General features: G+C 42.1%; 1 protein-coding gene across 1 annotated transcript in view; it reads right to left on the reverse strand.

The window, feature by feature from the left end:
• Positions 1-383: 383 nt before the first annotated feature.
• The window catches only part of PEX14 (peroxisomal biogenesis factor 14), a 161,326-nt gene continuing 135,096 nt past the window's right edge, over positions 384-26,613 (reverse strand). The window contains exons 4-9 of the mRNA XM_073657252.1: positions 21,928-22,056; positions 13,836-13,921; positions 8,473-8,575; positions 5,925-6,022; positions 4,310-4,401; positions 384-3,470 (exon numbers count right to left, since the gene is read on the reverse strand). Coding sequence (XP_073513353.1) covers positions 3,050-3,470; positions 4,310-4,401; positions 5,925-6,022; positions 8,473-8,575; positions 13,836-13,921; positions 21,928-22,056 — 929 coding nt within the window. The 3' untranslated portion in view covers positions 384-3,049. The remainder of the gene's footprint in view (positions 3,471-4,309; positions 4,402-5,924; positions 6,023-8,472; positions 8,576-13,835; positions 13,922-21,927; positions 22,057-26,613) is intronic.

Here is a 26,613-nt window from a genome sequence, read left to right on the forward strand (position 1 = left end):
TATAATAAAAGAGGCGACTTTCCCATACGTCACGTATCCCAACCAATCTCGGTGCATTTTTGGATTTCGTATAGATGAAAATCAGTTGGAGATAAGTAAAGGGAGTCACCATATTATGTAGATTTCGATGGTGAAACTATTCCAGGGTGCAGCCGTCCAGTAACAGAGATGACTGTGCAGAGTATTGTCACATACCTGTGCAGAGTATTGCTCCTCGTTGTGAGTCACTATCTTCTTCAGGAAAATGTGTCGCTGATGATGGAGGAAGGGCGAGCTGGATATTAAGTAAGAACCTATTATTACTTCTAACAGAAAAACAAAATCCCAAAGACAACCCCGCCGCATAAATTACACCCAAGGAATAAAACTCGCGAAGGCCAAGATTAAATAGTCTAACTCATCTTTATTACAATTATGTACAATTATATTTTTACTGGAAATCTATACATTAGCACACTAATGAGCACAGTTGGCTGATGAAATTAAGGATGTGCGGCGTTGCATTCATGCAATGAATAAGGATTTTCGTAGCTTTTTTTTTTCCTGTCCCAGACATAATAAAATTGAGTAGCTAAACCCCATATGGCCTGTTCTGTCTATTTCCAAGGAATATACATCAAAAGCACAAATAGGGGAAGCAAAAAAAAAAAATGATATCCACTGAAATGAAAGATAGACATGTTCTATACGTCGTTCCGGCTATTGTTCAGACTCTGTGTTTGATTATTTTTGTCTCGGGGATGAGACAGAAAATATTTTCCAGAACATGGTAATTACAGAATATGAAGAGCTGAAGTACTGAAACTATTCACAATCCAACCGTTCAATGTTTTCTATTGTCTATGAGTCGGTGATTTAGAGCGAAAAACTAGAAGAAAAAAAAAGCAAACTTGTGAGAAAGGATAGTAGAGAAAAACTAATTATAAAGAGGGAGAGGTATGACTATGGAAGGCAAAAGGTAGGGAGAAGGGAATGCAGAGGGTGCAAAGTTAAAGAGAGGAATGGAATAAAGACAAAAGAACAGGCGAGAGGGGTTCACGGGAAGGCCGGACGGGAAGGAGGGGGTTCACGGGAAGGCCGGACGGGAAGGAGGGGGTTCACGGGAAGGCCGGACGGGAAGGAGGGGGTTCACGGGAAGGCCGGACGGGAAGGAGGGGGTTCACGGGAAGGCCGGACGGGAAGGAGGGGGTTCACGGGAAGGCCGGACGGGAAGGAGGGGGTTCACGGGAAGGCCGGACGGGAAGGAGGGGGTTCACGGGAAGGCCGGACGGGAAGGAGGGGGTTCACGGGAAGGCCGGACGGGAAGGTGGGGTTCACGGGAAGGCCGGACGGGAAGGAGGGGTTCACGGGAAGGCCGGACGGGAAGGAGGGGTTCACGAGAAGGCCGGACGGGAAGGAGGGGTTCACGAGAAGGCCGGACGGGAAGGAGGGGTTCACGAGAAGGCCGGACGGGAAGGAGGGGTTCACGAGAAGGCCGGACGGGAAGGAGGGGTTCACGAGAACACTGTACGGGAATAGGGGGTTCATGAGAAGACTGGACGGGGAGGGGAGTTCACGAGAAGACTGGATGGGATGGGGCAACGAGAAGAATGAATGAAGAGGAAATGAGAAGAATTGATGGTGGTGTAAGGATGTGAATGAAAAGCATGAAAGAAGTAAAGGAAATAGAAAGAAGCAAAGGAAATAAAAACAAGAAGGGAAGACACTAAAGTAAGGAGAAGAATGAGTGATAAGGAAAAATGAAGAAGGGATAGAGATATAGGGAAAAGAGTGTTTGACAAAGTAAAAAAGAATGGGAATGTAGGTAAGGAGAAAAATGGATGGAAAAATAAGGAGAAACTAAAAACAAACCAATAGTTGAGAAGGAATGGATATAAGAGGTAGAAGGGAGGGAGAAGACGAGTAGAAAGAAAAATAGAGGTATGAGAGGTAAAGAGAAGGAAGAGTAACAACAGCTGCTGGGATATACAATTACAAGAAGGAAACGTGTGAGGGATATTTGTGAGATGCTGGGATGGGGTAGATAGCAGGAAGGATTCCCACCTGAATAAAGAATAATGTCAGAATGGTGAAATAGGATAAAACGTCTCAATGGGATGAAGACAAGTACGGGGAGCACCGGAATCACTGGAGAACATGATGAAATCAGTGGGGATGAGAGATGAAGGTTGGGAGAATCACTCTCAATGACTGTTCAGCTGCAATTCAGGAGAATATCTAAGTACAAGTATTTAAGGACTCTGAATGTCTGGCAGTGAAGAGTGAGGTGCCTGGCGCGCCTCCAGCCTGGTTGTAGAACTGATTTACAACCAATACTGAGCAATAACGTGCGAATAAGACGGTAAGACGTGAATGATTAAGGTAACAAAATGACTGAAGATTACAGCCATGGTCAGGGTGAGAAGAGATAAAACGCGTAATAATATGACATTAAATGGTAAAGTATGTTTTCTGGATGTCTCCATTTGCCAATGAGACTGGAAACTTCACCACGTGTAGCACTCACACGAGACGCGTGTCTGCAGTCCGTGTCACACGCATGCACGCTATTAGTGAGCCCAACGGTGACTACATGTTGTGCGCAATTCAAGAGGTGATTTGACATTAATTCAAGGGAACATTTCTTTGTTTCATCTCTATTTTTGGAGGAGGGGGGGGGGGGTGTATTTCTCGTAAACTGAGGATATAAGTCGCATCCTGCCCTTCATTGTCACATTTCCTTGCATGCCAGCCGATTGCCGACAAGTGCACCGGGCCGACGAGGGCTGTGAACGTGAACTGAACTTTGGCTACTTCTTTACATGTGTGCAGAAATGACTGTGCAGACACAATGATGGCGTAGCTAGATGGAGAATAACATTGCATGGGCACGAGTAAACCTGGTCTGCAAGATCCTTCTTTCTCACAGATAGAATTGTACCACAGAAGATCACACAGTTTCCTGGTGATAGGTGCAGGGGGGGCGACCTCTAAAATGGACGTCAGAAGGGTGGGGGGGAAGGACAGCTAGGAGAAATACTTGGAAACTTGATCATATACCATCAGTCCATTAATTACTGGCTCCCTCAGGTCGACGCAACTTATCCACCGGCTCATTGATTTGTCCATCTCCACCTCTTCGGTCTTCAGTCTGGACCCCGATGCAGTCTTCTTCATCGGCTTGTCCAACATCCTCCTCTTCATCTTCCTCCCCTTCCTCTTCGCCCTGAACTTCCATGCGCACCTGACTCTGCACATCGATCTCAGGGTCTTCTTCTCGAGTGGTCGGCAAATGGTGGGAATTAACCTTGGAGCCCTCGGGGCTGTGATTCTCCTTCACCGGAGAAGAAGAACCGGACTCGTTACTTACGGGAGATATGTCGCTGCTGCTGTTGTGGTTTAGCGTTGCCTGACTTGGTAAAGATGGAGGTTTCACTGGGATTTGCCAAGCAGGTATTTTAGGTGCAGATGGAGATGGAGGGAACTGCCGCCTGGTAATGGAAAAAAAAAAAAAAAAACACACACAAGAGTCACATGTACTAAACCGCAGCTCATACGTCCTACGTTAAGCGCTGGAAACTTTTTAGAATGTCCTGTACATTTATAAAAACAATTAGAAGATGCCCAACCTCTTTAATATTACATATGTCCAAACATATAGTATGGCCATATAAAAAGACAAAAGCTTGAAATCGACAAGACGCCTAGATCTGACTCGCACATGATGGAGAGAGACACTGCACTGAATCTAGGGGTATCCTGATCTGTAAAACTGGCTCTGAATGTTCTGCAGAGGAAGTAATCTTACCCGGATGCCTAATGGGGCACAGTATTACAAATGACACATGGAAGGAGGGATCCTCCGCTTTGGATTTTTCATTGGGGTCCAGCAGCTTTAAGTTAAACCTCTGTAAATCCATCTTACAAATTTTCTGGATATGTCCCCATTGAAAGACACCAAGAGACGTGGTGATAGGGCTAAAGTTAGTATATTCGACTTTGAGGATCAGAAAACCCCTTTAGTACACAAAGTCTATAGATATACATCACAGATGAGGTTCATATAGTGTCAGTAGAAGTTAGACCAGGACAACATGATAAGGTGCGTCAGCTGCCACCACGTCGCGCTGCAACAATAGTAGGTTGAAATAACAGGCATAGGGGGAATAGGTGGTGTCTTCTGAGCTCCTTGGAGTGCATAACGTTTTAGACGTTATGCACTCCAAGGAGCTCAGAAGACACCACCCATTCCCCCTATGCCTGTTATATACCGCACCCGTCCCCCTTATATTACACCATATGTACCCACTAAGGGGATGACCCCATCTACCTGTTTAGAAGCAGCCCCTTCAAGGAGTAAATTTCTGACTTTAGCTCCTGGATGCTCTGAGATTCCAAGATTGTATTAGTGGAGCTGGATGCCTAGAAAAAGAGACAAATAATGAAATAAAAAAAAATATATATATTAACCCCAAACTGGAACCTAGCAGATTATACAGATAGACTGTGCACCAGAACTTCGGGACCTGGGAAGAAGAGATTAAGACACCGAGGTGCCGTCTGACTGATTGCTTCTCCTGACAGCGAAGGGGCCATTAACTCTCGCTGTATAAGGCTATAAAGGGACCGGAGAAAACCGTAAATGTTACCAGACATTCTCTGTTATCATTGCCATCCGTAACGGAGCGGCACGATTTGGGGTTAGCAGACCAGTCCTGCACCACATGTATAGGACACGTACATTTATTATATATTTGTAACGCTCAGTGACACATAAATGGAGGAGGATTCTGTAACCAGTCAGCCATGCCCATGATCACCAAGTACATACAAGTCTACAAATACACTTTCTTGTAGCAGTTAATGGACCCCCCAACAACGGAGCGATTAGGAGGCAGAGGTTGGGGCTACGGTCATTGAGCAGTGGCGCTCGGCCTTAGAGACTCACAAGTTGGTTCCCCCCCCCCCCCCCGTTATTCTGAAGGGGCCACACAATTATAGATCTTAATTGCTATATATCACAGGTTTCAGCCCCAGATCCCCTGATGTCGGCCCCATATGTCACAGTGATCCGGGGACTTTTTTCACCTTTTATGGGATGACCCGGAGATTAGCTGATACTGGGCCCAGCACGACAATATGGGGGATGACCTTTACAAAAGACCCCAAAATCCTGTCTTCTATTTACGGACCCCGAACAGTACTCTTGTTACTACAGGTAGGACATTTCTTACAGAGACTCTGTTTATTTCTCAGAGACCTGTGGCCAGATACTGGAGGTCTCAAGTGGCTCCTACAACTCTGACTTGGTTTCAGCAGTGAACCTCTACGCGCCGGGGCTGAACTGACAGGTTCCCTAAAATCTCTCTATTCTGAGTTGACAACATAAGTTCTTTTGACATCTTAAATAAACTTTAATTAGTTTAATAATTCTTTTATACATAAAAAAACAAACAAACAAAAAAAAACTTCTTTGTTTCTATTACCCCCACGAAGTTCGCATTCTTTTTACTTGACTGCGGTCATACCCCAAATACCAGGGCCTGTACCCTGGGAGCTAGCATACAAAAAGTCTGCTCTTTAGGGTTTTCTTTATACATTTCAGAGGATGGGAACATCTATAGTAATGAAGGAAGATGCATATTTCTTAACTTGGTGCCACAATTTGAATATTTTATTTCCCAGAGGAGCATGCATGGCTTTATAAAAGTCTCCTCACTCTGACATGCCAGGCTTGGCTTGTCACTCTCCACAAGGAGAGACATCACCTATTAGACCTTAATTTGGTACCAAAACACAGCAGCAGAGACCTTGCCATAAGAGCTTACAATCCATCATGAAGGTATACGTATTTATGGGCGATTGATGGGTGCAAGAAATGGGCTCTTAAAGGGATAGCCGTGCAGATGACCAGGATGAGAATGTAGTGGAGTCGCGTCTCTCACCTTGGTGGCGGCCAGCTCCTGCGTCAGCTCCTGGATCTTCTGCTGATGCTGTAGGAGCAGCTCCTGCACGGCAGCCAACGTGGTCTGCAACTGGGTCACTAAGAGGGTGGACGAGAGAGTGATGCTTAAGAAATAGGACGTTCATCGTCTTTAAGGAGATATTTCACTCATTATGTACGAATAGCTAAACCCAATCAGCGGCAATTAATCCATCCGGCACTAACGAGCAGGTAGATACCAATATCTATGAGTAAAGATTGCAATAGAGCCAGATGCAAAAAGCATAAGAGCCTCCCCAACGATGAAGCGTCGTTTACGGTACTTGTGCTTTTGGGTCTCTCTCTCAGACGCCTGGGCCCAAATAAGTGATTTTTAATAGTCACAGCTCTTAAGACTCACCTTCTGACAAGCCTGTAGTAGCAGGCGGCTCAGTGCTCAGTACTTTTTCCAGCAATGGGACCAGGGATTAAATGCAACCAGGGTCGAAATCTGCAAGGACTTTTTGTACAGCGCTTCAGATTATGCAGGTGTTATATAAGCCAGGACATAGCTGCTTGTGTGGATGTACATTACATGCCTCTTCTATCACAAATGTGAGTTTCCGTGTCGCTTTTACACGGCGTTCATGTCATGTTATTACCGGATCCCATCCATAACTCCGCGATGCTAACGACGTGACGGATTTGGAAAGAAAGGGGAAATAAACTGCTGTCAGGGCGCGCACCCCGTGTCTTTACAAGCTGCTCGGTAATGTGATGAATGACACTCGGAAATCAACCAGTTGAGCAAAGGCCTAATCATGTGCTCAGTGGCAGCTCCCAGCTCAGTCTAAACCGAGCCGCCGCTGCCGCTGTGCGCCTCCCTCAGCCCGGGATTTATGCTCTTCCACATCTAATCTCTCCCCTCCCATCTCATCTGTGGGATTTGCAATGTATCACTGTGGCGGAGGGCTGACTGGATGGAAAAGTATAGCTGTGTGTGTCCCTTATCACAGACAGCCATTTATCAATGGCTCTATCTCTCCGTATCTCCGGCACTGTCTGCTGTATCCATCTATCCTTGGCTGTCATCTCTTTAACAGCGGCTGCTGGAGGAGGGATGTGCGGAGCGAGTGGGGAGGCTGCGGGCAAACAACAGGGCCATGATCGGTGCGTCTCGCTGTACGTTCAGATCACAGTTTACCCTTATAGATTTACAAAGGAAGGATCCCGGGGGAACCCTCCGCCTCGCAGCCATTGCTGAAGCTACACCACCCCCCGTTCTAGGGCTGGAGAATAACACTTTAAGCCCTTGTCAGGGCTGGGATGGGAGCTGACGCTCTCGCTCACAATCTTGGGTTTGGCCGCCTGAATGACACATTGACAAAAACCTGAAAAGGTGGATTTTTTTTTTTTTTTTTTTTTTAAAAAGATAAAACAAAAATAGCTAATTTAAGAAAAAAGTTGGGTGGAAAGTGGCGACGGCTCTGAGCAAGAAGAATTCCATTGTGTCGCACGGCATCCCAGATCTGGGCCTGGAGAGGGTTAATATAAAACATATTGATGTGTGTGTGTTTGTGCACGTATAGACACATAGATTTTTCATAATTTTTTTGCATTTATTTGGCGGATGGAGAAGTGATCACTGCACACCTCTGCCAGTTCACTACAGCAGCTACACGTGGAATCTGCCATCCGCATGGCATCCATAAAAGCCATCTAGTAACCCACGCAAGGGTGCAATATGGCTGCGAGATTTCATATATGACCATAATGGTAATTCCCTTTGCGCCACTCCACGGGCGCAGCTTTTAATCGGCCATTTGGCTTATGCTTGCTTGCTGAAACGTTACTTGGATGATGCATTTTGGATAAATAAAAGGAATTAAATTATCTTTTTGGTGTCTCATATATGACCATGGAGCATCCACCATCTGGATCTGTTCAGCATATGATCCAGGCTGGGCTTGCCGGACTCATTTTAAGAGTTTACTTAGCCAGATATTTTAGGGCCTTGTTGGATGTGGTAGCGCTGAACTCACTAGGTGCAGCAGAGAAAATAAAAGTAGTTTAAAAGAAAAATATCCTATTTACTAGTGTCTTCGGCACCAGTTTCCTTTGGCGCCGAGGCTTCTAATGTGGCGTCTGATGCAAATGTGAACGGTGTCTTAGCTATCTCTGCTACTCTAAGAAGCTTTTCCAAGTCCCCCGAGTCCAGTATATCAGTATAACTTTAATATATTATATATGGTAACCCACTGCTGCCCAGTCTTGCACCCGGCACATACACAACCCACCTTTGCTGTCGTGATGGGGAGAATGAAGCTTAAACCTCCCTCTTCACTAAAGGGCTGTCACTCCAGCCCCTTATTAATATTCTGAGGTTGGGATCCTTTCCGTAAAAACATAATTAATTGAGGCCGCAGCGACAGTAAACAAGCAATTTCAAATTAAACCGAAATGACGGCGTCTTCATTTGCAAATGTGAACAGATTTTGTGAGCAGATAAATGAAGTTATGACTATGGGGTGGGGGGGTTGGGGGGCTGGAATGGAGCCGTTAATCGTTACCTGTCTGTGTGACGCTGCCGCTCATCTCCGACACGCTGGACTCGATGCGCTGCAGCTGCTTGCGGCTCTCCTTGTTGCTGGTGATTAGCGGAAGCAGGTACCTCTGTGCCAGGTGAAGAAACATTGAGGCCATATGGGATTTGTGAAAGTTAAAGAGACACTCAAGGCAAAACTAATAGAGTGCAGAACAGCAGGGGTGGAGCAAGGGGGCGGAGCAACACTGGGGATCTTCTCAACTTCTCCCGCCCCCGCAGTTCCTGCACCATTTATAATGTAACGCATCATATAATATTCCTTTAAATTGTTACTTTTCCAAGAAAGTGTAGAAGTTACTGGGAACTTACAGGTGCATTTCACTAAATTAGAATATCATCAAAAAGTTAACTTATTTCAGTTCTTCAATACAAAAAGTGAAACTCCTACATTATATAGAGTCATTACACACAGAGGGATCTATTATATAGAGTCATTACACACAGAGGGATCTATTATATAGAGTCATTACACACAGAGGGATCTATTATATAGAGTCATTACACACAGAGGGATCTATTATATAGAGTCATTACACACAGAGGGATCTATTATATAGAGTCATTACACACAGAGGGATCTATTATATAGAGTCATTACACACAGAGGGATCTATTATATAGAGTCATTACACACAGAGGGATCTATTATATAGAGTCATTACACACAGAGGGATCTATTATATAGAGTCATTACACACAGAGGGATCTATTATATAGAGTCATTACACACAGAGGGATCTATTATATAGAGTCATTACACACAGAGGGATCTATTATATAGAGTCATTACACACAGAGGGATCTATTATATAGAGTCATTACACGCAGAGGGATCTATTATATAGAGTCATTACACGCAGAGGGATCTATTATATAGAGTCATTACACGCAGAGGGATCTATTATATAGAGTCATTACACGCAGAGGGATCTATTATATAGAGTCATTACACGCAGAGGGATCTATTATATAGAGTCATTACACACAGAGGGATCTATTATATAGAGTCATTACACGCAGAGGGATCTATTATATAGAGTCATTACACGCAGAGGGATCTATTATATAGAGACATTACACGCAGAGGGATCTATTATATAGAGACATTGCACGCAGAGGGATCTATTATATAGAGTCATTACACGCAGAGGGATCTATTATATAGAGTCATTACACGCAGAGGGATCTATTATATAGAGTCATTACACGCAGAGGGATCTATTATATAGAGTCATTACACGCAGAGGGATCTATTATATAAAGTCATTACACACAGAGAGATCTATTATATAGAGTCATTACACACAGAGGGATCTATTATATAGAGTCATTACACACAGAGGGATCTATTATATAGAGTCATTACACACAGAGGGATCTATTATATAGTCATTACACACAGAGGGATCTATTATATAGAGTCATTACACACAGAGGGATCTATTATATAGAGTCATTACACGCAGAGGGATCTATTATATAGAGTCATTACACGCAGAGGGATCTATTATATAGAGTCATTACACGCAGAGGGATCTATTGTATAGAGACATTACACGCAGAGGGATCTATTATATAGAGTCATTACACGCAGAGGGATCTATTATATAGAGTCATTACACGCAGAGGGATCTATTATATAGAGTCATTACACGCAGAGGGATCTATTATATAGAGTCATTACACGCAGAGGGATCTATTATATAAAGTCATTACACGCAGAGGGATCTATTATATAGAGTCATTACACACAGAGGGATCTATTATATAGAGTCATTACACACAGAGGGATCTATTATATAGAGTCATTACACACAGAGGTATCTATTATATAGAGTCATTACACAGAGGGATCTATTATATAGAGTCATTACACACAGAGGGATCTATTATATAGAGTCATTACACACAGAGGGATCTATTATATAGAGTCATTACACACAGAGGGATCTATTATATAGAGTCATTACACACAGAGGGATCTATTATATAGAGTCATTACACGCAGAGGGATCTATTATATAGAGACATTACACGCAGAGGGATCTATTATATAGAGACATTACACGCAGAGGGATCTATTATATAGAGACATTACACGCAGAGGGATCTATTATATAGAGTCATTACACGCAGAGGGATCTATTATATAGAGTCATTACACGCAGAGGGATCTATTATATAGAGTCATTACACGCAGAGGGATCTATTATATAAAGTCATTACACACAGAGGGATCTATTATATAGAGTCATTACACGCAGAGGGATCTATTATATAAAGTCATTACACGCAGAGGGATCTATTATATAGAGTCATTACACGCAGAGGGATCTATTATATAGAGTCATTACACACAGAGGGATCTATTATATAGAGTCATTACACACAGAGGGATCTATTATATAGAGTCATTACACACAGAGGGATCTATTATATAGAGTCATTACACACAGAGGGATCTATTATATAGAGTCATTACACACAGAGGGATCTATTATATAGAGTCATTACACAGAGGGATCTATTATATAGAGTCATTACACATAGAGGGATCTATTATATAGAGTCATTACACACAGAGGGATCTATTATATAGAGTCATTACACACAGAGGGATCTATTATATAGAGTCATTACACACAGAGGGATCTATTATATAGAGTCATTACACGCAGAGGGATCTATTATATAGAGTCATTACACGCAGAGGGATCTATTATATAGAGTCATTACACAGAGGGATCTATTATATAGAGTCATTACACGCAGAGGGATCTATTATATAGAGTCATTACACACAGAGGGATCTATTTCACGTGTTTATTTCTGTTAATGTTAATGATTATGGCTTACAGCCAATGAAAACACAAAAGTCATTATCTCAGTAAATTAGAATACTTTATAACAACAGCTTAAAAAATGTTTTTAAAATCCGAAATGTCTGTTCAGTAAATGCCTCAATACTTGGTTGGGCTCCTTTTGCATCAATTACTGCATCAATGCGGCATGGAGGGATCAGCCTGTGGCATGGAGGGATCAGCCTGTGGCATGGAGGGATCAGCCTGTGGCATGGAGGGATCAGCCTGTGGCCCTGCTGAGGGGTTATGGAAGCCCAGGTGGCTTTGATAGCAGCCTTCAGCTCGTCTGCATTGTTGGGTCTGGGGTCTCTCATCTTCCTCTTGACAATACCCCATAGATTCTCTATAATAGATTCTCTATGGGGTGAAGCTCAGGCGAGTTTGCTGCCAATCAAGCACAGTGATACTGTTGTGTGTAAACCAGGTATTGGTACTTTTGGCAGTGTGGACAGGGGCCAAGTCCTGCTGGAGAATGACATTTCCATCTCCATAAAGCTTGTCGGCAGAGGGAAGCATGAAGTGCTGTAAAATGTCCTGGTAGACGGCTGCGCTGACTTTGGTCTTGATAAAACACAGTGGACCTACACTAGCAGATGACATGGCCCCCCAAACCATCACTGATTGTGGAGACTTCACACTAGACCCCCAGCAGCTTGGATTGTGGCCTCTCCACTCTTCCTCCAGACTCTGGGACCTTGTGGAGTCTGTCAGTGACTGCCTTCTGGACATCTGTCAAGTCAGCAGTCTTCCCCATGATTGTGGAGCCTACTGAAACAGACTAAGGGACCTTTTTAAACTCTTAGGAAGCCTTTGCAGGTGTTTTGTTGTTAATTATTTTAATTTACTGAGATAATGACTTTTGTGTTTTCATTGGCTGTAAGCCGTAATCATCAACATTAACAGAAATAAACACTTGAAATAGATCCCTCTGTGTAATGACTCTATATAATAGATCACTCTGTTTGTAATGACTCTATATAATACTCAAGTTTCACTTTTTGTATTGAAGAACTGAAATAAATTACTGTAACTTTTGTATGATATTCTAATTTAGTGAGATTCACCTGTATTTGTATCCGCTAAGGCCAGATATTACAATAAGAAACCCGTATTTCCAGAAGGAGTTCTGCCTTAAGTTGGCCATAATACATAAAACAACCCTCTGGCTCCCCCATTCACATCGACTCTCTGAGCGCTCCTGAGTTTTCAATAGGCAGAAGAAAGAAAAACACAGCCATAGATCTCTAGCAGCGGCTCATCTTCCTCGACAAAAAAAAAGAAAAAAGAAAGAGGAGGATCAGGAGCTTAAATTTCACCTACCTGATCCTTCTCTAACCACAAAGCATTTGTTGGGAAGAGACAAGTGGCCCCTGTACGCATCCAATAGTCAGTGGGTTCGTCTGACTTTTATCTAATATATATGGGGGCTTTTAAACCTGGCATTTACAAGTGGATCCGTCAACAGCAAAGCAAGTTTCCCCATTAGAGGCATTGAAGAGTCAGTTAAGTGGATTCCAACTATTAATACAAGCATCAATGCCAACAATAAGAATGGCCCAGCCGCACTTCTTATAGAGATAAGGCTAAATGCTCTCAAACAGGTGACCCACCATTACTATCTAATTAAAAGATGTTGTCCTTTTTCACCTAAAGGCATGCATTTGGGGCATAAAATAATTTTTGCAATTTAATTTCATTAAAAAATGTTGCACAGTTTGCAGTCTATAGCCGCTGTGTTGAACTGTCTTTTTCTATTGCTGGCTGCAGAATGAGTTAACTGAGAATCCATCAGTGAGATCATGATGCAAAATTTGTAATGAAACCCAATTGCAAAAATGTATTTTTAGCCTCAAATACATGCATTTAAAGGGAAAAAAAATGTGCTGCCAAAGATTGACAACCCCTTTAAAAATAAATATATATAAATAATAATAATAATTAAAAATAAATAAAATGCGACACCCCCCCTACCAATGTATGGCTGCTCCCACTGTGACTATAGCAAGGACGAATGGATATGTGATGCTTATTCATGGTTTGTGCGAAAAAATGAGAAGCCTAAAAGTTTTGACAGCCGATGGAACGATTGCAAGAAAAACAAGACATTACTCAGGTAATTAATCAGATTATTTTGGGTGTAACAACTAAAAGCAGCATAAAATAAAAGGAATGCAAGCTGGAACAGAACACCATTCATTACAAAGGAAACCTAACCGGAGCCCAAATACAGGAGCGGCGTGTGTCACAATCACCAGCCGAGCCGGACCCTCCCAAGATCAGGCCTGGACATCAAAGCCATGCGGTGGGGTCCGGTGCAGCAGAGCTGAGCGCGTTATCCAGTACTACTGTGTGTGTATCATCTCGCCTTTACATGGGACTGCTGCTAAATCTATTACATTACCACCAGTGAACAGGAAATTCTCCTGTGATACAAAATATTCTAAAAAAAAAAAAAAAAATCTCCTACCTTATACAAATGGTGGAAACCATAGGCGATGCCAGCCAGGATGACAGCAAGGGCGCCATATTCCCTCCATCGAGAGGGAGGAGGGTCTGTGGGAAGAAAAAAACAGATGGGGTCATTAACACTCTAGGAAAACGGGATGATCACACGTAGACCCCCACCAATCGTTAAAAAAAATCCATCCAGGATCATGGGAGAAGAGTTGTTTGGCGAGTGGACGAGCGAGGACACTACTGCTCCACACAGGGACAGTTGTCTATCTTTGGGGGGCCATTTATTTATTTACTTTATTTGGGGCTAAAAATTATATTTGTAATTGGGCTTCAATAAAAAAAATATATTGTTCCATTTGCCTTCTGCAGCCTCTGTGTTACACTGTGTTACTGGCTGCAGAATGAGTGAAATGAGAATCCTTCAGGGAGCTCATTACGTTTTTTTTTTAGCTCCTCTCAGCTGATTTATTACCATATCATAAATGTATGTGCAGGGAAACTTAAAGTAAAGGCCAAACCATGCAAAATATTTAATGAAAAAAAAAAATATTTTAGCCCCAAATACAAACAAAAAAAATGGCCTCAAAGTTGGGCAGCCACTTTAACCAGCCGAGTATGCTCACTCTTCAACCTGGGGGTCTCCCATTTTACCAATCTAACAATTATCATCTATTCTGCAAATAAAAGGATAAATGTTAAAAAGGCAAAATATTCTACAGCTGCAGATGGATGGAGGGGCAGATTTACGTCCCTGCACCCCGATGCCCGCACATGAGGTCGGAGGTGCTTGAGAATATAATGTGAGCTGTAGGACCCACCGCTAGCAGAGGGGTTAAGGGGGCAGCATTATTATCGGCAGTCGAGGCTAACCCCTCGCTCCGAGTCTATGGTGCATCCTGGAACGGAGCGGTTTTATTGCCCCCCTCCTTTTCATTATTAATGAAACGGGACTGGGATGATCTTTCACAAAAGTTCAGCAAGTCTATAAAGCCTCTGAGCTGAAATGCCATCTCACTCGTTTTGCATTAAGTGACACAAGTCTGTCTCGTGGCAAAATTAAAGAAGAAAAACGAACATCAGAAAGGGGGTGGCGGGAACGGAGAGGGAGGGGGTAAGAAAGATAACTTTTATTTTCAAGAGGTAATGAATAGTATCACTATCTACTTGGCCCAATACCACGTTTAAAAAGGGTCTTTTGGCCTTATGCGCATAAATCTTAAAGGATTATTCCCTGGACATTCGGCAGTCCCATGCACGATGACTGGCGCAGTGGAGTTCCGGCCATTGCACTACCGGCGCAGTGGAGTTCCGGCCATTGCACTACCGGCGCAGTGGAGTTCCGGCCATTGCACTATTCCAAATGAGCATCTCAGAGCCCAGTTCTAGGAAATCAGTGGGGGGTCCTGGCAACCGGACCACCAACAAGCACCTTTCCTGTTAATCTGTTATACTGGTTAGGTTGAGAATAACCCTTTAATCATTGAAAAGGTAAACGTTCCGTAACTTTTTGTTATACTTTGTGGTTAGATTTCTCCGCATCTCGGTTTGTTGGCACCGAGTGAAAACATTTCTGAACACACAAAGAGATGGAAATCCCCGTATTAAGTGTATTACAGCCCGGTCTCGTAATAAAGTAAGGACACGACCATATCAGGGTTTTATCCTCTGAATATTTACAAGATTTTTACATACTTTGAGGATCAAAAAACAAAAAAAAGTTATGAAGTCACTTGTCGGGATCAATGAACATGAATGAAACGGCCACTGGATACTCTGTGCATCCCGAATTATTTGTTTTAGGCAATTTCCAACCCAGTCCTTGACATGATGGTCTTACCGGTTCATCTGGGAAAAGGATAACCCTGCGATAGCCATCTCAACACATCTTAGGCATCTATCGTCATTTTCATACCTTTTCCTAACCAGATACTTATGAGCATTAGCTTATTAACAGCTGAAAGAACATTTTTTGCGGTGACATTCTCTATCCTCCTGTGACCGTCCAGCGGCCGAGGCAATCTATCTTTCTATGCAAGTAAAATGCTGATTAATCAGTCTCTCCTTGATCTCGTTTGCATACTGGCGGGGACAAACTATATTCATTGATACGTCCCCAACTTGGAATTGACATGCTGAATGTGTCCGTACACAGTGGGAAGCCAGAAGGTTACACTAGTGCTGGATATCACGACATGATCCGACAAGCTCGCTGGCCTTCGATGTGTAATACCCAACACTCCTACATTATAGGGCAATGGCATAGAGCAGATCTGGACATAGTGCCCTAGACAACCGAAGGGCTGAAAACACTGGCCCAAGGGCCGCCGCTTGTGGCCGCCCTCCTCCGCCCAGTGTCCTGACATCACCACCATCTGCTTTCTCATGATGCAAACAGCGGTGAATATAACGGTGGAGGAAGGGGCCGCCGGTTCCTCCTTCCACCATTCGGCTTGTGCGACAGACAGCAGACGCGATGATGTCACTACATGGCGACTGCTGTGTCAGAGCACACCGCAAAGACCGGAGCAGGATGTCAGGAGGAAACGGGAGCGGGATTTTTGCTTTTCATACCATCTATAGGGGGGCTATGTTGGGGCTCCTGCCGTCTGTAGGGAGGCTTTGTGGGGGCTCCTACCGTCTATAGGGAGGCTGTGTGGGAGCTATCTTTAGGGGGGCTATATAAGGGCTTATACCATCTATAACGGGCTAGGTGAGGGCTCCTACCATCTATAGGGGCGGGCTATGTGAGGGCTCCTACCGTCTATAGGGGGGCTATGTGAGGGATTCTACACGATAAATAGGGGGCTATGTGTGGGCTCATACCGTCTATAGGGAGGCTGTGTGGGAGCTATCTATAGGGGGGCTATATACGGGCTTATACCGTCTATAGGGAGGCTACGTGGGGGCTCATACTATCAATAGGGAGTCTTTGTGGGGTGCATAACTTCTATAGGGAGTCTATGTGGGGGCTCCTACTGTCTATAAGGGGCTAGGTGAGGGCTCCTACCATCTATAGGGGGCGGGCTATGTGAGGGCTCCTAAAGTCTATAGGGGGGCTATGTGAAGGATTCTACACGATAAATAGGGGGCTATGTGTGGGCTCATACCGTCTATAGGGAGGCTGTGTGGGAGCTATCTATAGGGGGGCTATATACGGGCTTATACCGTCTATAGGGAGGCTACGTGGGGGCTCATACTATCAATAGGGAGTCTTTGTGGGGTGCATAACTTCTATAGGGAGTCTATGTGGGGGCTCCTACTGTCTATAAGGGGCTAGGTGAGGGCTCCTACCATCTATAGGGGGCGGGCTATGTGAGGGCTCCTAAAGTCTATAGGGGGGCTATGTGAAGGATTCTACACGATAAATAGGGGGCTATGTGTGGGCTCATACCGTCTATAGGGAGGCAATGTTACAGCTCATGCGTCTATAGGGGGCTGTGTCATACCGTCCGTCTCTAGGGGGCTATATGACGGCTCATACAGTCTATAGGGGGGGGGATTATGTGAGGGCATATACTGTATACAGGGGGCGGTCAACGTACTTAATTTTGCTAAATATGTCATATTTTAGATTAATTGTAATTATAATTCATGTAACAATATTTAACAGAATTAATTTCAGCCTATTGGTTCGGCCCTCTTCAACAGTCACGGTCTCTCATGTTGCCCCACGGGAAAATTAATTTTCCACCACAGGCATGCTAAAAAGGTCTTAAAGCAATGATAAAAATGAGACCCCTTTCAGCAGCTGCTTGACATCACCACACTCTATATGTGTAAAGTCAGCCACTCGCTACAAAATCGGTCTCCATTTGCTAATATATATTACATAAATGTATAATAAGATCATAATATTGACACCATGAGTCAAGAATATGGGTACAATTCTGTTCCTGTTCTCCACTATCCCTTAAGAGAACTGCCCAAACAGTAATCGTAGGGCAGAACACCAGTTTTTCTTGCTAGGTAATCTGCATGGCACACCCAAGGGTGTGGGTAGATGGAAAAATGTCAAAAACAACTTATTTAAACCTGTCTCAATAGCGTTTTTCTTTAGTATCAGAAGTGACACATTAAGACCTGCTGAATACAAGAAGCATTCAGACGAAAAGGCTGCGAGCCTGCAGCACAAGTCACATCTAAAAAAACCAAAGATTACAGAAAGTTACTGGCGTCAGTGTAAAATCTGAGGAATTTACAAAAAAAATGCAAAAGTTGTAAAGATGTGACTGTAAGGGGGGGGGCGGGTTCAATTTTAATAATATTTGAAAAAGTTTAATAACTTTTCTGTAACTATTTGTGGACAGGTTCTTGGTTGCTTCGTGACATTTCCTCCACTCACATACAAAGCTGCGTTCAGAATAGTACTGGCTGTCCTTGAAAACTGATGGCGGTTTCACTCTGCTTCACAATCAGATACGTGACCCAACAGCTGTATACTAATTATATGGAGGTTTATACGGCGGAATGAGATCAATTATTTTTCAAAACTAGATTTCCCTTTAAAAGGGGTTTTCTCATTCAAAACGTATCTAATTGCAGAGACCCCACCAATCAGAAGATCCCTTGTGCTCCCAATTTGAGCATGCCCCCAATAAAAGTCTATGAGAGACCACTTACATACCCTCCCCCTCAGTCTCATAGACAATGAAAAAAGTTTCATGCGCAACTGCTCCTCCATTGAACCAAGTAATAAAGGACCCTAGTTCTTGTGATTAGTGGGGATCAGAGGTTCCAAAACTTATGAATAGGTGATATGTTTTTATTATGGGAAAACCCCTTAAAAGGATGGCTATTGCTGCAATTTCTACAGACCAAATCATTTCCTTTGTCTATATGGAAATGGCAAAGGTAGATTAATGCTCTAGTGCATTTAGATTGAAATAAAAAGCAAGTTTGCAAATAGTTTTAAATAAAAAAAATACCTCCCATTGTTTGGTCACACAGCTCCAATGCAAGCTTATGTGTCTCCATGGTAACAGACTACAAACAAACCCTGTGTAGTCAGATCCTACAATCAGGACGTTCTCCTCTTTTAATGCTCCACCCTCTATAGCTTACTAACATTTAGTGATTATAAAGGAGAAAGGGTCAGATGTACTTTGCAGCTGGGGCAGCCCAAGGACAGTTTATACAAGAAGTCTGTAGGTTCTTCCCGACACACACAGGTAAGAATCAGTTTCTTTTGTTGGAAATAAAGCAATGTGCTTGAAAGATTAAAAATAAATAAATAAATAAATAATAACAATAATAATAATATATATATATAAATATATATATATATATAAATAATAATAAATATATATAATCTAATAATAATAATAAATATATATAATCTAATAATAATAATAATATATATAATCTAATAATAATAATATATATAATCTAATAATAATATATATAATCTAATAATATTAATATTATATATATATATATATCTGGTTTGTTTCAGTTTGCAACTTATTGTGATAAATAAGTTTGCATTGGTGCTGCATATAGAAAACGTTAGGAGACTTATTTTTTTTTTCCTATTTCGGACAAACTAATCTAATAAGTCTCATTTGTGAACGACGGTAGAAACTGCGAGAAAAAAATAAATAAAAACGCCTTGCGCGGCGGATCTTTTTTTTTTCTTCCAATGCTTGGCAATTAGGCGAATCTGTGAGGAAATTAATGTGATTTTTTTTTTTTTTTTTCTCACAGTTTAAGCTTCTCCCGGCTCAGGAGTGACAGCTAAGACTTTCCTCCTTAGATCCACATCAGGCTGACTGATGCACCCGGCGACTAATCGCATGTCAAACACGAGATATTTTATGTAATAAATTACAGGCAAAAAGTAATTTCAATGTCATTTATCAGCATTATTATCAGTCCTGTTTCTCGGGATTAATCAAACATTTTTTTTTCTCCCTTTTTTATTTAATTTTTTTTTTTTCTTAACTCCATTCGTATCGTACTGGTGAGAAATGCAGCGTCCTCAGTGTAGTGGCATGGCGTTTGGTGACTGAAGGGTTAATTTCTTCTTTTTTTTTTTTTTTTTAAAGCAATTAACGGATGGGAAAGAAAAAATAGAAATGTCAAATATTGAAAAAATAAAATAAAATAATAAAAAAATAATAATAATAATAAAAAAATAAAAAAATTATATTTTAATGTAAAATAGAACCAAGAAAAAAATAAAAATAAATAAAATAAAATACTCATTTTGTCACTTTCTTAATAGATGCCTCGGGATTGGGCGAGGTCGTTGCCAAGGAGACCGTGAAGCAGAATATTAATAACGACGCCCTCCCTTACTCACAATCTATGGGGTAATTACATTTACATTTTAATTTAGTAAAAACACATCTATTATGATTTCCACCCCCCCTCCGCACAAACAACCGTCCTGATTTACAATTAATTAATAGGGTCAGGATATGATATTTGACAGGGGTTTATTGAACTGCGCACGGTCGCACCAGATAAAAGTATCGGGAAAGGTCACCATTTAAAGCGACACTCATTCTATGTTCGGGGACTTTGGCGTTTGCTCATAAACCTGCCCGTCCCCACAAAGTTCCCAGTCTAATAGCTGATCCGTTGCTGTCCGCATCGTTTATAGCGTTTTTCCATATAAACCACTTTACTAACTTTGTATTATAGGGGCTGGCCACCTTTTGGGGGATAATTTTTATATATTTTTATGCATGTAAATACTGTCTGAAAAGAATGTTTTGCAATTGTTTTTCATTAAAAAAAAATGTGTACAGTTTCCTTTCTGCAGCCGCTGCTCTGCTGGCTACAGAATGAGTTAACTGAGAATCCATCAGTGAGCTCGTTCTGATGGTCTGAAAGTTCTCTGCCTTTTCCCTGCGGATTTATAACCACAGACCACATCAAAGTCGAGTGTGCAGGCAGGGAAACAGCTGGTAAAATCCAAAATGATGCAAAAGTTTTAATGAAATTCAAATGCAAAAAAAAGTTTAGCCCCAAATGCACTTGAGTTAAAAAACAAAACAAAATAAAAAAAAAAACAACAGTTCTCAATGTGAACCCCCTTTTTCAAAAACAGCACCACACCTGGCCACAGGTTGTGTCTGCTATTGCAGCTTTGCTACACTGAGGGGAACAGGACTGAGCTGTAATACCACACACAACCTGCAGGTTTCCGCACAGATTTCAGAGCTAATATTCGCTCAGGAAAACGCTAATAAGCAGTACCTTGCGGTTTTCAATGGGAAACCTGATTTTTTTTTTTGTGGAACAGTTTCTAAAAGCATTTAAATATGTGGCATGTAGTGGAACATTAAATGGGGTTGACCCAAATGTGCTCCCCACAGTAGTTTGGACTGCAAACCCAAGGTCCGACTTCTGAGATCTGCCATGAAAAGTAAATGGTTTGTATGCAAGCGTATTCCAAACAGCGCCACCCCTGTGTATAGGTTGTGAGTGGTATTGCAGATCAGTCCTATTCACTTCAATGGAAGCTGAGCGGCAATACCTGACATCAGATGAGCGTATTTCACACAGCGTACGGACCACAAAGTGCACATTTCCCTACGGAGTCTCTTCTCCTGTCCTAAACTAACCAGCCTCATAGGCATGAATTCAGTCCAGGTTGGGAGACAAGCAAAAGACTGGAGAAAAGTCTACACATTGTGGTCCGCATACAGATAGTGAAATTCAGCACCGCCCCTTTAATAGGCGATTCCACATATTTCCAGACATATTTGGATATTACAGGTATCCAAACTAAAAAAAAAAATACATTTGCACAAATAATACAGAAAAGCTTATTTCTGGACTATTCACATTATTTGAAATATTAACAGCGCCACCCGGTGGCCACATTAGCAAGAAAAAAAAAAAAAAAAAAGTAACTTTTGCAAAATTTAATATTGGATTCTGAGTGCAATATCCTAGAAAAGACCATAAAATTGTTTCATTATCATAATGACTTTCTTTTATGCCACCAAGACTCGATATAAAAAAAAAAAAAAGAAAGGTATTTCTGAGCAAATCTTATTTCATTGGATGTTTAGGAATTAAATGCGGATTTTCATTGTATGAATGCAGAATGGAGTTTGTGCCGAGATGCATTATGATTTGTCGTCACTTACGGTAGGGATGGACTGCCAGCTGGTGTGGGGGACCCGGGTGGGGTAAGCCTGCGGTGCCCAAATGGGGTGGATCATCATGGGCAGTGCCCGACTGCTGGAGCGCTAACTCGATCTCTTCATCATTTAATCCTGCAAAAGGGGAAAAAAAAAAAAAATGGATGAGAAGAGATAAGATCCAGTGTGTGCGCAGGATCCTATTATGCCACTTTTATATACCAGGCGGGTAATAAACTATCGAGCGTGATCCTATAGAATGAGCGTGCATATTTGTTTGAGGTTTGATTTTCTCATTCAATTTACTTAATTTCTCAACAGTTTTATTACCGCGGCTCGAAGCTCAATACACCACAACCACTCCCCTCTAAAAAGCAGCAAATCCAGCTCCAAAAGTGCCTTAAACCCCCTTTTCCGGCAAAATAAGGCAGCGGCTGAGGATTGTCAGTGGTTACAAGGTTGGCACCCCTTATTCCGCTCACGTAAGGCGCAATGAAACCAGACAAAACAGAAGAAAACTAACCAAAGCTAATTATGTAAAGAGGGAGCATCGTTAACGCGCATCATTACTAGAGGAGAGGAAGTCGAAGTTTTACGACAAAAGGAGAAATAAAAAGAAAATCAAATGCACAATGAGCGATTATTGGAAAAAGGAGCAAAATACAAAAAGAATACCAAATAGCCCCGGCAGGAAAATGTCGGAAGATTAAACCTCCTTTTAAAGACACAAAAGTTTCTTTGCTTTGTTTTAACTTTTAGGGTAAATGTGTACGGGACTTTTCTGCGGTGAACCTCCGTAGTTAGTGGTGCATCGGCGGTGACAAAAGTCGCAAACATTGACACCCTGCGGATTTAAAGTTTGCAGCATTGGTCAATTTATGTTGTAGATTTTCTCCACGGCATGTACATGAGATTTTATGAAATCTCCAACCCAATGTAATACACATATATGTCCCACGGTCCACTAGGGTATGAGCACTTTTTGTTGTGGAAACGATGTGGACTTGTTGCCCACAGAAAAAAATACAGAGGACTGATCAATTTACGTGGCAAATTTTCTCTGCAGCGCAAACTTAAAGTTTGTTAAACTCATTTACAATGGTGCTATTGTAAAAACACAATACATTTTCCAACCAGAAAGTTTGCCTGAAAAAAAAAATCTGCAGGGTAATGTCAGTTGCCAGCGCTGCAACCAATCACTGTATTTGACAGCCCTGCTGATGCAGATACCACAAGCTGCAGAGCAAAGCGACCTGGCCGCCGCAACCTCAAAGCAACCTGGCCGCCGCAACCTCAAAGCGACCTGGCCGCCGCAACCTCAAAGCGACCTGGCCGCCGCAACCTCAAAGCGACCTGGCCGCCGCAACCTCAAAGCGACCTGGCCGCCGCAACCTCAAAGCGACCTGGCCGCCGCAACCTCAAAGCGACCTGGCCGCCGCAACCTCAAAGCGACCTGGCCGCCGCAACCTCAAAGCGACCTGGCCGCCGCAACGACAAATCGACCTGGCCGCCGCAACGACAAATCGACCTGGCCGCCGCAACGACAAATCGACCTGGCCGCCGCAACCTCAAAGCGACCTGGCCGCCGCAACGACAAAGTGACATCTCCGCTGCAGCAACGACAAAGTGACATCTCCGCTGCAGCAACGACAAAGTGACATCTCCGCTGCAGCAACGACAAAGTGACATCTCCGCTGCAGCAACGACAAAGTGACATCTCCGCTGCAGCAACGACAAAGTGACATCTCCGCTGCAGCAACGACAAAGTGACATCTCCGCTGCAGCAACGACAAAGTGACATCTCCGCTGCAGCAACGACAAAGTGACATCTCCGCTGCAGCAACGACAAAGTGACATCTCCGCTGCAGCAACGACAAAGTGACATCTCCGCTGCAGCAACGACAAAGTGACATCTCCGCTGCAGCAACGACAAAGTGACATCTCCGCTGCAGCAACGACAAAGTGACATCTCCGCTGCAGCAACGACAAAGTGACATCTCCGCTGCAGCAACGACAAAGTGACATCTCCGCTGCAGCAACGACAAAGTGACATCTCCGCTGCAGCAACGACAAAGTGACATCTCCGCTGCAGCAACGACAAAGTGACATCTCCGCTGCAGCAACGACAAAGTGACATCTCCGCTGCAGCAACGACAAAGTGACATCTCCGCTGCAGCAACGACAAAGTGACATCTCCGCTGCAGCAACGACAAAGTGACATCTCCGCTGCAGCAACGACAAAGTGACATCTCCGCTGCAGCAACGACAAAGTGACATCTCCGCTGCAGCCTGTACACAATCACTGGAGCAGCGGATAAGAGGCAGAGAGGGCAGGTAACAACTCAGTTCTGGGGCTGAGTCCCATGGAGCAATAATCTTTGAAAGGGAACTACCCCTTTAAATAAGTTAGCAAAAAGTAGGGAAAGGATAGAAGAAAATATGACTGTCTGATAAGACTACAAGGGTTTTGTTTGTGTACCCATGAAGATACACAATTTGCACATGAGCTGTTCAAGAACTAAACTGATAAGTATCTTATTTCACAAAACTATTTTTGGTGTAAAAAAAAAAAAAAAAAGTTGCAAACGTAACTTTTAATGAAATGGTTTTAAATCAAATTGCCCATAGACCTGAGGTTAGGAACAGAAAATGGGAACGCCTGCAAAACTTTCATCTGCCTAATAACGGGACAAATGGATCCCATTTACCATAATGGGGAATGTTTGATTTTCACTTGGGACTCAGTCATTTTAAAAGGAAAGAAAATGATGAAACTTTCACCGCAAAGTGTTTTTTTTTCCCAATTTTTTTTTGCAGTTCCATAAGTTTTTATTGGATGCAAAAAAAAAAAAAGTTTCTCAATCTTCTCCGATGCCATCTGATTTCTGTCCGATTTTTCTCATTGACCCTTAGATTAAAAACCCAAAAAACAGACAGACATGTGAATGAGCCCTTACAGGTCCAAAAACTGATTGTGTTAGGGACGCCTTAAATGAAAACCTGTTGTTGGCTGGAACATTGTGTCGACCTCAATGCAATATGTCCACACGTTTGATACTTTGGAAATCCATTGCTGCTATAGTCCATAAAAGATTAATAACACAAATATAACTGGTGTCTCATCATCAATATCAATAGTGAATAATGTTACCGGTGAGAGGTCTTTAATAAACGCTAATTCGCCCCATCACTGCCTACAGCAAACACCGATATACATGTAAAACTCACCTAAGACAATTTCACACCAAATTACCGTCTCCTACACAGAGTCATGAGAAAGCAGCCGCTCTGGAGGATCAACGATACTGGTAAAGGAGATAGGGAGACTGGGCTGCCATAGACAGTACAGAGGAGACTACACATCCTATACCATAAAGCATCTATAGAAACGCACGGGCGAGAGAGAAGAGAGGTAAAGTCACAGAGGGATTTACACGTAATAGGATTGGCCTAAAATTATTACCACAACATTAGGAAAGTGCGTCCTTTACACATTATTTGTAGAAAACCCAAACTATTATAGTACCCACTATGAACAAAACTACTATAATATTTCCCCTTATATTATTGTACATAACTATAACACTGCCTCAAGAATATTACTATAATACTGCTCCTATGTACAAGAATATAACTACTATAATACTGCCCCTATGTACAAGAATATAACTACTATAATACTGCCCCCTATGTACAAGAATATAACTACTATAATACTGACCCCTATGTACAGGAATATAACTACTATAATACTGCCCCTATGTACAAGAATATAACTACTATAATACTGCCCCTATGTACAAGAATATAACTACTATAATACTGCCCCTATGTACAGGAATATAACTACTATAATACTGCTCCTATGTACAAGAATATAACTACTATAATACTGCTCCTATGTACAAGAATATAACTACTATAATACTGCTCCTATGTACAAGAATATAACTACTATAATACTGCTCCCTATATACAAGAATATAACTACTATAATACTGCCCCTATGTACAAGAATATAACTACTATAATACTGCCACTATGTACAAGAATATAACTACTATAATACTGCCTCTATGTACAGGAATATAACTACTATAATACTGCTCCTATGTACAGGAATATAACTACTATAATACTGCTCCTATGTACAAGAATATAACTACTATAATACTGCTCCGATGTACAAGAATATAACTACTATAATACTGCCCCTATTTACAAGAATATAACTACTATAATACTGCCCCTATGTACAAGAATATAACTACTATAATACTGCCCCTATGTACAAGAATATAACTACTATAATACTGCCCCTATGTACAAGAATATAACTACTATAATACTGCCTCCTATGTACAAGAATATAACTACTATAATACTGCCCCTATGTACAAGAATATAGCTACTATAATACTGCTCCTATGTACAAGAATATAATTACTATAATACTGCCCCTATGTACAGGAATATAACTACTATAATACTGCCCCCTATGTACAAGAATATAACTACTATAATACTGCCCCCTGTGTACAAGAATATAACTACTATAATACTGCCCCCTGTGTACAAGAATATAACTACTATAATACTGCCACCTATGTACAAGAATATAACTACTATAATACTGCTCCTATGTACAAGAATATAACTACTATAATACTGCCCCTATGTACAAGAATATAA

Source organism: Phyllobates terribilis, unplaced genomic scaffold, assembly GCF_046119375.1.
Source record: "Phyllobates terribilis strain yellow unplaced genomic scaffold, ASM4611937v1 Scaffold_12__6_contigs__length_324123572, whole genome shotgun sequence".
Classification (NCBI taxonomy): Eukaryota; Metazoa; Chordata; class Amphibia; order Anura; family Dendrobatidae; genus Phyllobates; species Phyllobates terribilis.